Source organism: Lytechinus variegatus, chromosome 12 (assembly GCF_018143015.1).
Source record: "Lytechinus variegatus isolate NC3 chromosome 12, Lvar_3.0, whole genome shotgun sequence".
Classification (NCBI taxonomy): Eukaryota; Metazoa; Echinodermata; class Echinoidea; order Temnopleuroida; family Toxopneustidae; genus Lytechinus; species Lytechinus variegatus.
The window spans coordinates 12,132,621-12,148,111 of NC_054751.1; the positions used below are offsets into that span (position 1 = coordinate 12,132,621).

At 35.9% G+C, this 15,491-nt stretch overlaps 1 protein-coding gene across 2 annotated transcripts in view; it reads right to left on the bottom strand.

Moving 5' to 3' along the window:
- Positions 1-11,070: 11,070 nt before the first annotated feature.
- Positions 11,071-15,491, bottom strand: part of LOC121424698 (tRNA pseudouridine synthase A-like) — a 33,112-nt gene continuing 28,691 nt past the window's right edge. For both annotated transcript variants that reach the window (XM_041620449.1, XM_041620448.1), the window contains 3 exons: positions 15,004-15,074; positions 13,998-14,106; positions 11,071-12,421 (listed from right to left, as the gene is read on the bottom strand). In XM_041620449.1, the coding sequence (XP_041476383.1) occupies positions 12,197-12,421; positions 13,998-14,106; positions 15,004-15,074 (405 nt within the window). In that variant the 3' untranslated portion in view covers positions 11,071-12,196. The remainder of the gene's footprint in view (positions 12,422-13,997; positions 14,107-15,003; positions 15,075-15,491) is intronic.

Genomic DNA, 15,491 nt, shown 5'->3' on the forward strand with positions numbered 1-15,491 from the left:
AGAGGTACTGTTACTATGGTAACTTTCGGATAAAATGGGACTTGTCGGATAAAACGTCCGACGAGTCCTTTCATGAAACGCCCCCCAGGCCTTTCATGTTTTGAATTTTATATCACATATGGGGGTTTAATGAGTTGTGGATTTTTCAGGCCCGGTGAGTAATACAAACTGGCATATCTGTTAAAAAGTGTAAGTTATGTACTTGTAGGTGTTAGAACTCTAGTACACATGTTGTATGCTCACAGCCAATGGTGATGGAGACATTGTGAACTCTAAGTTGACTTACAGGTAAACCTTGGTCTACATGTTAGTCTGTGCTGAGATTATAGAAAGCCAATGATTGAAAAGTGTTCTTTATGCCTGGGTTCTCTTCCCATGAAAACTCATTCACAGACAGGTCGAATGGTTTGGATACCCAATTTGCTGCTAAATTTACTAGTAACATGAACTGTTTGAGATTTGCATAACATTTGGCTTCCTTTACTCAAAACAGATTTAGACCACAGTGTAAGTTGAACTGGGGAGCACTTCATGAAACAGATACTAGTAGTGTCATTTTCACAAACCAGTTGTCATAAGTTACTGAAATCCTTGCATCTGATTGGCACATTTGTCAGTGTTTATCATTGATAGATGCTTTATGAAACACTTTCTACAAATCCAGAATAAGGATTACGACTATTCTTTGGCTTCACAGATCATCTTCTCATCACACATGTTATTACTTTGATGAATCCAGAACCAGTTGTGGTTTAAGTATGGGAAGCCAAAAGTATTAGAATTTTGTACTAAGTTGAACGTTTCTTATGTTTACTGTGCTCTTTCCTGATTCATTATGAATGAATTATTATGAATTATGAATGATTTGAGAGCCGAATGAGCTGAAATATGATATCTCTATCGTTAGTGATTTGCTATCCATACTTAAACCATAACTTTAATTAAACCTGAGTTTAAAGGTAAATGCTAGTTTTGGTAACGATATCAAAATGAGTTCGTACAGAATCCAATGAAATGACCACTAAAGTGTCTGTTTGTATAAATAAAACGCATGTGCCAAAGGATTCTGGAAGAAATCGTGTAATTGCGGAGAAATCAGCAAATAAGCACGGGATTCGGATAGGGCGTCGGGCCCGACGCCCTAAGCAATAATTATACATTGTCCCACGTGCGCTTATCTGTGTTGGGGATTTTCGGTGTGAACATTTTTCAGCGTAGATTTCAAGATTTCACAAAGTCCAGTTAATGTAACTGTACCAGATCTAGATCCTCGATGATATACTGGCAATTAAGCCTTGTTTTACAGACTTTCTCATGAAATCAGTGTTAACTGCAACTACTGGAATTTCTCTTTAAGTTAAACCTGCTATCAGAATACGGGCCAAAGATTTTAACTTGTAAGACTGAGCTCACATATATATGTGTGTGTGCTGTGTTCAAAGGAAAATGTGTAATAGCATAATCAGTCATGTACAGATTAATGCAAGTAAAATACGTTGAGATGATCTTGGGCCTCGTTCATAAAGACTTGTAATAATAACAAATGCACAATCTTTATTGCAAGTTTACTATCTCTCAGTCCAATCAACTGACTTCAGTAGGTTTATTTGTTAATTTGTTATTGTAACAAGTTGTGTATAAGGGGCCTCAGATTGGGTACTGATTCTAAGAGGTCAAATATTCTGGCTTAAAGGGGAATCCAGCCTTGGCCATAAAATGTTATGTTGGGAAGGAGAAAAATAAATTAAACAGAATGGTGAAAGTTTGAAAGAAATCGGACAAGCAATAAGAAAGTTATAGCTGCTTTAAAATTGAGATCACTAATACTATGTAGATTTCAAATTGGCAACAGGGTAAGTAAATTATGACAAGGGGCAAGGACAACTTTCCCATAGGCCATGTACTTTATTATCAGGGATTTGTGGTTTTCTCCTATGTACCAATTTCCCTGGGGCAGTAATCTAAATATAATCCAGGTAGTATATTGTTTTATGTCCTTATGAAAGAAAAATATAATTTGAAATAAAACTTTTGGGAAAAATGACATTTTAGCCATAATATGTATTGGAGTACATGGAAGAGTAGTCCTTGCCTTACATCACTGTGCCATCCCATATGCGGCCAATTTGAAGTCTCCATGAATATAGTGATTACCAATATTTACAACTTTTAAAAATTCATAACTTTCTTGTTGTTTGTCCAATATTGTTCAAACTTTCACCTATCAACTTGTCTGATTTTTCTTTTTCTTATAAAAACAAGTTTTTATTTGGGTTGGATTCCCCTTTAAAGTCAAACTTGTCCATAAAGACTACACCATGGAGACAAGAAATGCAGCTATTATAAGCTATTAGTCTTTATGGGCAGGCTAAAGCAGGACACCTTGCATCAAGGTGTGCAAATTAATCAAATTTATACTCACTTTTTATCCTTTTCATTTACTAATCCTTGAGAAAAATCCTAATAAACAAATTGATCAAATTCACAGATTTCTAGCTGTTTTACAAAAGGACTATAAAACGGCTGCAAAATGGCTATAAAGAGAGAAAGACAAAAAATGCTGTAAAATGGCAAGCTGCTGTCTCTGAAGTTTGACTGTATCTCACTGACAAAAAATTGCATGTTACTATAAAGATCATTTGACAGCTTAATATGAATGCAGTTTGGCATGGAAAAAAAGCATCAAAGTAAATAAAAAGATTTGTGTGTAAGAGGTGAAATGTCATCCGGTCTTAAATGCGCAATGAAATCCTGTTCAATAATGGACCTTTAAACCTATATAGATACTTGGATATGCATAGAAGAATGAACTGGTCCATTTGCGGAGACAGAAATTACAGCTTAAGGATTGTGTTTACATTTGCAGAACTTGAACAAAAGTTGAACCAATGTCAAATTGGCTCTGGTACATAGATGTCATTTAATATGCTTTACCCAATCATCAATATTTGCTGGTTACATGGAATATACTCCAGCTTTGTCTACCTTTTCATTCCATATTGGTGATACTTTGTACCCAGTTTAATATACGTGAGTTACATGTATTGGCAAAAGCTGCAGTGTTGTGGCTATTTTATGCATGAAATCCATCCAACAGTCTACATGTATGCTAATGGGGAGCAGTAGGTTTACTGTTATCTTGCTTTCGTCAATTTCATGCTTATTTTGTGGATAGGACAAAATACCACACTAAGTCACCATAATAATATTTTTATAAGCAAATCCACAATTACATGTTTACCCTGTAGATCAGGGTACATGTAGTCAAGGCCAGTATTTCCAATTCATGAGGCCGCTGGTAGAAGCATTCTCCCATAGACTTAGTACATGTGACTCAGCCATACAAAAATGGTAATATGTGGCCTCATCAGGGGTGTGAGAGTTCAGATTTTTATCTGATTTCATATTTTGTTTGATTTTCAGCTTATTTTTGGCTTTCCTCTGTTGAAAAAGAACGGGAGCTCTTTTTATTTCAGACTTTTTCAACACTTCAGCTTTTTTCAAATCTTTATTTGTGACCACTCACACCCCTGCCGCATGCCGGCATGGACTACATCCCTGCTGATCTGAACCCATTACCACCAAGGTTGCAGCTTTATGGAAGTTTACTCACACTTTACGATGGTGTTCTTGGGATCTTACTGGGCATTCTAGTAGAACAAAAAAAAACCTCACCTTTGTTCACATCAGGATGCTGGAGCAACAAATACTGATATATGTCATCATTGTTGCATTATAATGCGTTTATTTAGTATTATGTATTTATTTGTAGGCAAGTAGTTTTAGAAAATGAAGGTTACAATATTTCGATATAGACTTGATGGTGTTTCATAAAGCTGTTGGTCATTTACCATGATTTTACACACAATTGGTGACCCTTCCTTTTGGAAAAAAGTCTTTTTCCAAAATTTTCCGTTTTAACATATTTAAAAGTGCATTTTCTATTGCCTTATTAATCAAAATTTTGGAGTGTCCATTGTAAACATTGAGAATCTAATATTGCTCAAGATGGGTTACAATTAGTGCAAAACTTGTAACAGTTTTATGAAACACTCACATGACCTCATTTCATTATAACTTCATTTGAATCTCATATTGATTGAAGTCTTCTAAGAAATCACTTTCAACAGTATTGCACAAGCAACATAGTACCTTCCCGAAAAGTAAGTGCTACGTCTTTCACACAGGAATCCCACAGGCATCTTTTTATCACTAAGGTACAGTATATCACATAGTTCCGTTCAGGCCTTTCGTGTTACTTACGGGTGGCTGTTTTTGCTACCCGCATGTTGCCCACAGTTCGTCCACATTGACAGAACTTCGCACGCAGGACCGCAGACAAGTATGATTTGCTCACAGAAATGTTGTGAACATGCTGAAAAATTGTTGCGGGTGAATTCCAGGTGATTGCTTGCAACTCGCCTTAAGGCTTGCACGGAAAGATGTGACGGCCTTGAATCTGCATTTCATCACAGAAAAGATAAATGAGGCTGCTGGAAACTGCATCATTCCTTTATAGCAGCATTGATTTCTGCAATAAAAATGCTTTGTTACATCTTATCCACAGCCCAATCTCTTTTTCTTTATCAAAGAAGATTATCAATGAAAAGGGATTTACGGGATTCCAAATGGAGATATGGGGCTCAGTCTTGCTTTTGTACAAGATGCCTAATATCCATCTATTTCTAGGCACCAAGTCATGTTTGAGTCAGATGAGAAATAGTTCAAAATATGAGAAGCTGTTGCTCTCTTTCAGATTTCATGACAAAATTACACACGTGTATCCCCAAAATATAAGTAGTGTAATGCCAAGATAAATTATTATTAATATCATTTTTATGTAACTTCCATAAATACATATCTGTAATCCTGAATTGCCAACTGTTATCTATTTTAAGATTTGTACTGGCTTTCTTGCAGAATCTGAAAAAAAAAACACTGAAGGCTTCCAAAAATGCAGGACTGCATTATGTCTTTGAGAATGTGAGAGACATACAAATGTTTTAATAATATGACTGTAACCTTTGTTAATTAGGATAATGAACCCTCTTTATAATATGGTATTCTTGGTTGTTGTTTTTCCTCTTCAAATTATCCAATATTTTATTATTCTGTTGATATTAATGACTCAAACGTTGATTAAATCTTGTCAAACAGCGTGCACTACTTCAGATTTATGCTGTAAAATGGCTTTTCATTACCGGTGACCCGTTCCTCTGGGGAATCAATAGGAAGGAACTTGAACTCTTGTAATGTATGCAGAATGCATTGATGGGTTCTAAAGCTAAGAATGGGATTTGTATCCATCATCCCACCTGGCATTGAACTTCCATGTGGCACACCGTTCTTCTTCTAAGGTGATTTTCAGAAGCCCAGTACCAGTATTGAATTTATACAAAAAATAATAGTAAAATTGTGATATAAATTTAAAAGCTATTGAATGGTTTGTGTGAGACCCCGCTACTTCCTTACACCTTCGTGGTACATCAATGGTACATGAATGAAATTCATCAATTGGCATATTGTGAACAGTGTTACCTACTTGTATACATGTTATCTTAAATATAGACTTTAAGTGGACAAACCTTTTGGCATGGCACTGAAATTAAATATAGGTGGAGATGATGGCAATCTTTGTGAATGTTTATCAGATTGATATCATTTGATATCATTTACATAATATTATTCATGAATGCATTGATGGGTTCTAAAGCTAAGAATGGGATTTGTATCTATCATCCCACCTGACTTTGAACTTCCATGTGGCACACCGTTCTTCTTCTAAGATAATTTTCAGAAGCCCAGTACCAGTATTGAATTTATACAAAAAAATAATGGTAAAATTGCGATATAAATTTAAAAGCTAGTGAATGGTTAGTGTGAGACCCCGCTACTTCTTTACAACTTCGTGGTACATCAATGGTACATGAATGAAATTCATCGATTGGCATATTGTGAACAGTGTTACCTCCTTGTATACATGTCATCTTAAATATAGACTTAAGTGGACAAACCTTTTGGCATGGCACTGAAATTAAATATAGGTGGAGATGGCAATCTTTGTGAATGTTTATCAGTTTGATATCATTTACATAATATTATTCATGAAGCACATTCATGCCCGTGCAAGAGCACATGTACATGTATGTGGTCATGTATAAACTTGTTATTCCCAAATATATTTGCTCTGTACATTTCTTGTATTGCCTTTAATGATGCCATGGAAATATTATTTGAATGGGTATTATAAGCTCTCTCTTTTTATTTATTTTTTTGCATCAAGTGTTAAATTCTTCATTTGCGTTCACTGTTAGTAGTGAGAATGATGTATGTAACTGACTGCAAATCTTAAATATTTTGGATTTGGAATATTTCAAAATATTTTTAAGGCTTAGCTGAAGTCTTTGCTCTGCCAGAGGGGCTAAGAAAAATCTGAACTTGTAATAAGTTATTTTTAACCATCATTGAGCTCAATACAAATATTTTCCCCTCACCTACATATACAAATAAAGTACAGGTAACTTTGCCCGAGTCAAATCTATTGAGACCTTATATCTGTATGACTTTAAAAAAAATTGGCTAAGAAATTTACAAATAATGCTCTGATTTCGTTGGCTCAAATTAGTGCATGTGATAACTTTATTGTAATATGATATGCAACATTTATATAACCCTTAAAGGGGAAGTTCACCCTGACAAAAAGTTTATTGTAAAAATAGCAGAAAAATTAATTAAAAATATTGCCGAAGGTTTGAGAAAAATTCATCAAATAATTAAAAAGTTATTAGAATTTCAATTATTTGATTTGTGACGTCATATGCGAGCAGCATTTCTACATAGCGAATGGTAAAAAATCAATGAAATGTCATTTTCTCAGAAAATTGAAAATGGTTTTCATTGTAACTTTTGTATATCAATAGACAATTCGTTTCACACCCGATCATGAAAAGAAAACAAAATTAAGTCATCAGGAACCATACAAAATTTGAAATTTATGCATTTTATATTACATAACACATGAGACAGCTGCTCGTTTATGACGTCACAAATCCAAAACTTTGAACTCTAATAACTTTCTTACTCTTGAACGGAATTTCCTCAAACCTTCACCAATATTTTTTACTATTTTTTCTGCTATTTTCACAAGAAAGTTTTCTTCAGGGTGAACTTCCCCTTTAATACAATGTTTTTAAGTGATGTGTATTGTTACCGCGGATATTGTAATTATTATTTGAAGTCATGACGTGCAGCAGAGTGACTTTGGACAATTCTTAAGTTATCAAATGAGCCAATTTGAGCCGATGCGCAGATAAGAGCCTCACATCATCTGTTTTAATTTATGAGATGTAGGGATCCTTGTCTTTTGGTAAGCTAAATGGATTGTGTATGAAGTAAACATTAGTCTACTAGATCTATGTTGGATTAACAAATCTTATCTAAATTCCTAGTTTACTATTACTTACAAAAATGCCAATAAAATCTAAATGTGATGAATAAAAATCCCCAAGGCAAATTTGTCTAGGAGCTATTAGATGTTCTAGATGTTCACATTACCATCCCCCCAAAATTGAGCAGTTGTTAGCCTTCTGACCAGACATTTTGAATTAATATTTTTAAGAGAAATCCTGTTTCTGTAATAATTTTGCTTACTTGTTCTTTTTGCTCATTCCTCAGAGATACTTTCCTCCCTGAATGCACATTGTATATCCTATTGTTTTAACACGACATTCACATCGCTTTGATAATATACAGTTAAGAACTGAATGAAACATTGATCTTGACAAATTGCGCTTATGAAGTTGCATGAATTTAGTCAAACTTCAGTAAGGGAAATGGATACACCAAAGGAATATACACTGTTTGGTTTAGTTGTTAACTGTATATGATTTACTAATAAAAGCTGTTTAAAATGAAAAAGAATGTGTACCTTGTTTTTATGTGCTTGTTTAAGTGTTGAACTGTTTTGCATGACAAGAATGAGGTTTGTGAACTGGTGTGGATGATCATTCAAAATAAACTGTCCTGTGCAGTTTTAATGGAGGCCTGACTGAGGCACATTGCATAGAGCTTGGTTTTACCTTATCTGGGGGGAGGGGGCCTCGGAGGGCCCTCCCCTTAACGATTCGTGCAATATTTTGCCGCGCGAAGTTTTTTTATGGCGCCGCTCGCTGACTTTTTACTTTCAAGTCTTGCGCAACTTTTGAGACCAATTTTGCATCACCCGGGTATGTGGTTTCCGAAAAAAGTTAATGCAAATTGCGTTTTCAACAAAAAATCATAAATGTATGATTATATGTAGTTTTGCTGGTCTAAATGTATTAATTTTATGCTTTTTATGATCTCAGAAGAGTCCCCAACAAATTTCATAGAAAACACAATGAAAAACATAAGGTAAAAAAACAAAGAAATACATACGAAATTGCAAAAAACAATACAATACATAGGAAAATGATTTGATATCACAATTTTGTTCATGTACACTTGCTAAGAACACCACAATGAGTTTCTATACCAAAGTTAGAACATTTGGAGCTTTATTTTGGGAGTTGAAGGAAAAAGTATGATTTCACATACTAACTACACATAAATTAGCATAATAACTTAATAGCAATTTGCATGAAATAAATTACTAAACAATTTTGTAGATAATGTCCTAGACAACCCACATGCCGATTTTCGGCGCGGTCGACAGCCGAGATCTCAGGGGCCCCCCGCCATATGAACTCCCAAAATACCCCAGCCTAGATAGGGTAACATAACTGTAAAACTATGTGCAAGTCCCTCATCTGCATAATTCATAGGTTGAACTTGAAAGTCGGTTTGTATTTGATTTTTTAGTTATAATTGATCGAAACACAATTTGCAACAGGGCCCTGACTGGACAATGCATATAAAAATGAAGGCAATCCAATCTTAGGGGGCTGGTATGCAAGGATCATTGAATATTAAATCTTTTTAATAATAATACCGTATACAACATATCGCGCTTAATACAAATGTTTTGAGCTGCTGCTTTAGCACAGCTACCTAGATCGGGCACATCCAGAATTCATGGAATTCCTTCCTATTGAGTATCTACTACACCTGGGTGGAGAGTGGCAATTGTAGACAAACACCTTGCTAAAGGACCAAGTGCTGAGGTGGAATTTGAACCCTGAACCTATAGTGGTTTGAAGTCAAGAGACTTATCCAATGAGCCACAACATCCCCCGGGGGCCACTTACATTGACGAGTGGATACCATGCGCGACCAAAAAAACACGTAAAAAGGATGTCTTTTTCACGATAGGGCACGTTACGTACAAAACGTGATAAGGGTGTTAAAAACACAAAAATAATGAAAAAGGGTATGTATTTCGCTAGGAAAATTACATGTTAAGGGTCGAATTTGCGGGGATGATAAAACAAATTAAAATGTTTTATAATGGATGTCCTTTTTGCCCCAACACTTCGTGTTTAGAGTCCGATTTGCGCGAGGAGTAGAAGGTGGGGTCGTACTAAACCAAATAAGGTAAAGCCGACGACCGAAGGACCCGTAACAATAAAACATTCCTGTACTTGTTTAGGAGTTCATTTTTTTAAAAAAAATTTGCTAGAGAACACACAATACAGTCACATATACTGTAGTTGACACATGTACAAAACAAATCTTGTAAAAGCCATGCATTTATTCTTACACATGACAGTATATATGATTGCCCATCCCTACCCCTTTTCCACAAATCTAGGAGCTGTTTCATATAGCAGTTTGTAAAGATATTAACAAATTTGTGAATAATTAGAACATGGAGAACCAAGAGGATGGCTTTTTCATTAGAATAAATAAAGTTGAAAATTTTCCAACAATTCTGTGATTACTATTTTATAATTAATGATGCAAGTCATATATTGATGACATCAGAGAAAATTTACAGATAAAGAGTTGCATTTAAACACATCTCATTAAAATAATATGCAAGTCAGAAATGCAGTCTTCTCATTAGTTGATGAAATTGTGTTTGATTGCAATTTTCTTTTTGCGATGGACACAGGAAAAGCACAGGGCATTTAATTTCACCCTTCATATTTCAGTTGTATAAGAGGCCGTGCACAACTTCAAAAAAAGGCATTGTGTAACACTGGGGCTTTTCATAAAGCTACTCATAACTTAACAATTTTTTTGCGAGCAATAATATTAACCCAATATTTCATTGGTGAATATCATAGGCTCCCAAGAAAGGCACATGTGTGCAATATCACTTGTAACTTACAAACAGCCTTATGAAACACACAGCAGATGGGTGTATCATATAGCTGTAATTCTTGAGTGACAAGTGACTTTACGAACGACAGGTGATCTTTTCTTAGGAGCTAAACCTACACCAATGAAAATACGTTGCTTCAAGAAAGAACCACCAGTCATTCATAAAGTTGCTCTTAACTTACGAACAGCTTTATGAAACTCCCATCTGGTCTGTTGGTAAAGTTCTAAAATGAAGCTTATACATGTACATATAATAAACACAGGAAAGGGAGGCTTGGCCTTTACACTGATTTTTTTTTACTGCAGACTCTTGGCATTTCCTGAGCCATTCAACAACCACAAATTCAGATCAGAAAAAAGAAGACAAAAAAGCATCTAAGAATTTCTTTGAAAGGGAATGTTATTACAATAGGCTGAAGTGTTGAGGGACATTTTTCATATTACAGTTAAGTTCAGCAGCACCTCAAGAGAGATTTATGAGATGCGCACCCAGAAACATGTAGATGTATCTGCAGTATCCCAAGAAATGTTTACATTAATCAATAACAGCACTGTTATATGCTTTTCACACTGCATTTCCTTAACCCCATACTATCTTTTTTCGATTCATACTGTCTTTCTTAACCCCATACTATCTGCTCAGCCGGGGTTAATGCCTTAACCCCGGACTATCCCTCAGCTCATGAATATTGATGATTTTACCATACAGAGCGTGATTAACCTGCAATTCCATTTTTGTGATTGGCTAATGCTTAGCCCCACTTTCCTTTGCCCCGTTTCGTTTTCACACTGCATCTCTCAGCACCACAATTGTGGTGCTAGCACCACACTAGCACCACAATAAGCCGGCTAACCCTGCTTTTTTGCAGGGCCAGATAGTACCGTACTATTTACCGTGCTAGCCCAATTTGCTAAAACATAGTGTAAAAAAAAGTGGGCTAAGCTTAACCCTGGGCAATTGGTGGGGCTAAGACCCCCTTAGCCCCACCAATTTCCCGGGGTTAAGGAAAAAAAGTGCAGTGTGAAAAGCATATAAGAGGAAAAGATGAACCATGCTGGAAATTTTAAAAAATTGCTAACCGGACAGTCACAGCATCTATAAATGTATAATTGTAAATCTTATGAAAGAGAAAAAGTATGGCCGTTGTTTTTACATAGTTGTGCATTATCAATCATGAAAATAATTGGGTAAGTAATGCTTATTGAAGCATTGCATGTCACTTTTCGATGATCTCAAAAGGTATGAAAAGATGTATTATCACATTTTATGATTCATTATCATTCCTGCATGACTTATCAAAATTTGCAAAGAGGTGAAAAACAAAGGCTATAATATTCTTTCATATGCATTGGTGGTGGAGCAGAGGATTATCTTTGGTGTTTGGGGAGGACGCAACAATAGCCGTCCCCCCCCCCAAACACAAAAGATAATCTTCTGCTCCGCCGCCAATGTTCATATGGTTTGCAAATAAGATTTTACAATATTCAGGTTGAGAACTGTTATTTCCAGCATTGTTCATCCTACAGACACTGTATACTCTACAACACATATTAAAGATCTTTATTAAATGATTGTCATCATGATAGTCATGTAAACAGCTAAAATTTGCAATTAAAGTTTGAAGAAAAACATATTTAAAAAATGATTATCATCATGATGAATCATGTGTGTATAAACATTTAAAAATCCTGAAATAATTTCTAAAATAAATAAAAGCAAATTTAAAATGACTTCAAACTTGAATCCATCAGTAACATCCAATATTCCATGTCGTCATCTCTTCAGCAATGCTGAATGAATGGTATCAATGGATTCACTTTCTTTCCAATTTAAAAAGTAATTCAATGTTTCAATTTGATAGATGATCACATTCAGAGTTTCAAGCACTGGTTTGAATTTGCAGACCATGATTTTCTTGATGGGATTTCGGTGTGTATTTCAGTCTACTCCATCTTACGAGGTCTCATCAGTCTTATTTGTTGAAAGAGTTTCTGTTCTGCTTTCTTCCCGACTCCTGGCTGATGAGGATGGAGAGTCTTGCTTGGTATCACTTCCCTCGCAATGGATTGGCTCTGTTTCTTGTAGGTGTTCTGATAAAGTCTCTGATCTCTCTTTCAGCTCTGCCTGGATGGCCGACTCTTTATCAGTGTTAGATGCTTCAATTGATGATGAATTGCCCTTAATGAAGCAAAACAAGAAAATAATGGTAATACTGGATAAACAAAGGTTAGTGAATGTGCTAGTGATGATGTCGGTGATGATTATGGTGATGGTGGTAGTGATGATGGTGGTGATGACGATGGTGATGATGACGGTGATGATGTTGGTGATGATGGTGGTGATGATGGTGGTGATGATGGTGGTGATGATGTTGGTGATGATGGTTGTGATGGTGGTGGTGATGGTGGTGGTGGTGATGATGGTGGTGATGATGGTGGTGATGATGGCGGTGATGATGGCGGTGATGGCGGTGATGATGGTGGTGATGACGATGGTGATGATGGTGGTGATGATGGTGGTGATGACGATGGTGATGATGGCGGTGATGATGGTGGTTGTGACGATGGTGATGATGGCGGTGATGATGGTGGTGATGATGGTGGCGATGATGGCAGCGATGGTGGTGATGATGTTGGTGATGATGGTGGTGATGATGGTGGTGATGATGTTGGTGATGATGTTGGTGATGATGGTGGTGATGATGGCAGCGATGGTGTTGATGATGTTGGTGATGATGTTGGTGATGATGTTGGTGATGATGGTGGTGATGATGGTGGTGATGATGGCAGCGATGGAGGTGATGATGTTGGTGATGATTTTGGTGATAATAGTGGTAATGATGGTGGTGATGATGTTGGTGATGATGGTTGTGATGGTGGTGGTGATGGTGGTGGTGGTGATGATGGCAGCGATGGTGGTGGTGGTGATGATGGGAATGATGATGGATGTGAAGGAGGTGATGATGATGATGATGATGATAATGGAAAAAAAATATAAAACAAATTCACCAAAACTTGTGTTTCAACAAAAAAGTAATGATATTACAATAAAGATCCAAATTCACAAAACTGGTTTAAACCAGTAGGGATTTTCAAATTTAGATTCAGATTTAGATTTTAACACCATGTTCTGTGCAGATTTTGTGTAACATTGTCCTTAAGTCAGTAAATATACTGACAGAGATCTAATGATGGATGCATGCTCTTGACAAAGGAAAATAAAAGTATGCTTGTAGCTATAGTTTCAGGACCATCAATTAAGTAAATTAATTTTAATATGCTGTGGGCTGATTTGTGCATAAAAACCAACGAATTCACATTCTGAACCATTACAGAACAAGATTAGTCCACAGTTTTTGTAGCCGAGCAACAAAGAGTATCTCCTGCTTATTCAACAAATTTTGTGTCTCCTAATGTACATTATGTCCTATTGTTTGAAAAATCAAAGACAAATTGGGTACGTCGGTATGGGCATGTTGTGAGAAGGGCTTCTGAGTTTGAGGTGAATGGTTTGTGGAGGAGATGGCTTAGACATGGAAGAAGCAGGTGGAGGAGAGTGGGTGGAATGAAGTGAGGATGGAGGATGCATTGAATTGTGAAAAGTGGAGAGAGGGGATATAAGAGCAATTTTCACAAGTGTGAGGTAAATCTGACCAAATAGATATGAATATTGGACAATTGTCTGATTTCATTTCACAGCTAATCCCTGCCGTGACTGAATAAGCCAGCCCTTGAAAATGTCTAAGATAACAAACCTGATTTTCAATGGCTGCTTTCATTTCTGTATGTGCAACTCTCAATGGATTCCTGGTTCCTACTACGTCATAGGTGTGAAGGGGTAACGTTGTCAACCATTGAAACATACTGACCAGTCACAAAGGATGCATTAAGGAAATACATATACCTACTCGTTTTGCTACTTAATTGAACAATAAGCTGCTATACATGTATCTAATGCTTTGAAACAGTATACAAGTAGACATGAACCAGCCTGGACCACATTTTTTTTCCTTTAATAGAAATAAAAGAGGCAAGTATATAATACAGGCTAATATATATATATATATATATATATATATATATATATATATATATATATATAGGCCTATCTTATTTTCGTGGGCTATTTTTTTAAACCTACTGCATACATTTGTAACATTGGACAAGCTTTACGGCCAAGATCTGAGATAGGGGGAGGGGGCTGCCCCCCCCCCCCTGCTACAAGATATACGCTTTGCATGCTGAATTAATTTTGGGAGAATAATGACAATTATTTCCATGTTATTTTCTTTGATTCAAGATTTCCATTTTGAACCATTGATACTGATGATTATTATATAGATGTTGTCCAAGAACTTTTGCCATTAATTAGCTTCTCTAATATGAAGTTAGTGGAGAAAACTATTACGATTGTTGAAGTCAACGTGTTGTGTGGTCCAGTGGTTAGAGCATTGGACTCATAACTGCAAGGTTGTGTGTTCGAATCCCCACTCTGCCATTGTCTCCACTTTGATAAAAAGGCCCAAGAGTAAAATCTATCATCTATAAGGTCAGCCACTCTGACTGATTAACCTAGACTTAAAATGTTTCCTAGGTAATTGGTTATATACCAGCTTGCGTTTACCAGCAAAATGCTGTCCTGTCGAGTTCCTACGGGAGTAACCATAAACAGAAACAGAATTATACGAATGTGCAAAATTGAAACATCAGCGCGCAAAGGGTCTTTTTAGCAGACTAACAGAGATTCATGTTAAAGGATACGACTTGTTGTACTTTTCTCTGACAATGATGTTGGGATAGATGTGCTTGTGTTTGAATGCCTCAATTTTATCCTATAAAAACAAAAGAGAATAAAAACATGAATAATAATTAAGTAAACCTTGGGGTCAGATTGCAAAATTCTCAAGAGAAAGTCATTGAACACACAGTCGCACTTAAAAAATATAGATCTACAAATACTAGATCTAGAAAGGTCCATTTTATATTGTAAAAAATCGAACTGATTAGTATCAGACTTTAACAATATTTTAATAGGAAAAGAACCTCACATTTTCAATATTATACCTTCTGCAAAAACACATATAGAGGGAAATTTTGAGAGAAATCTCAAACTCTATCATAATGATTACAAAATACATCAACTAATCTTTCTAAATCCCAGCCACAGACAGGTATTCTACAATATATAATAATAAAAGGCCACCATGCCATATCAAAGGAAGTCTGTCAATATTGTAATGACAGCTTGG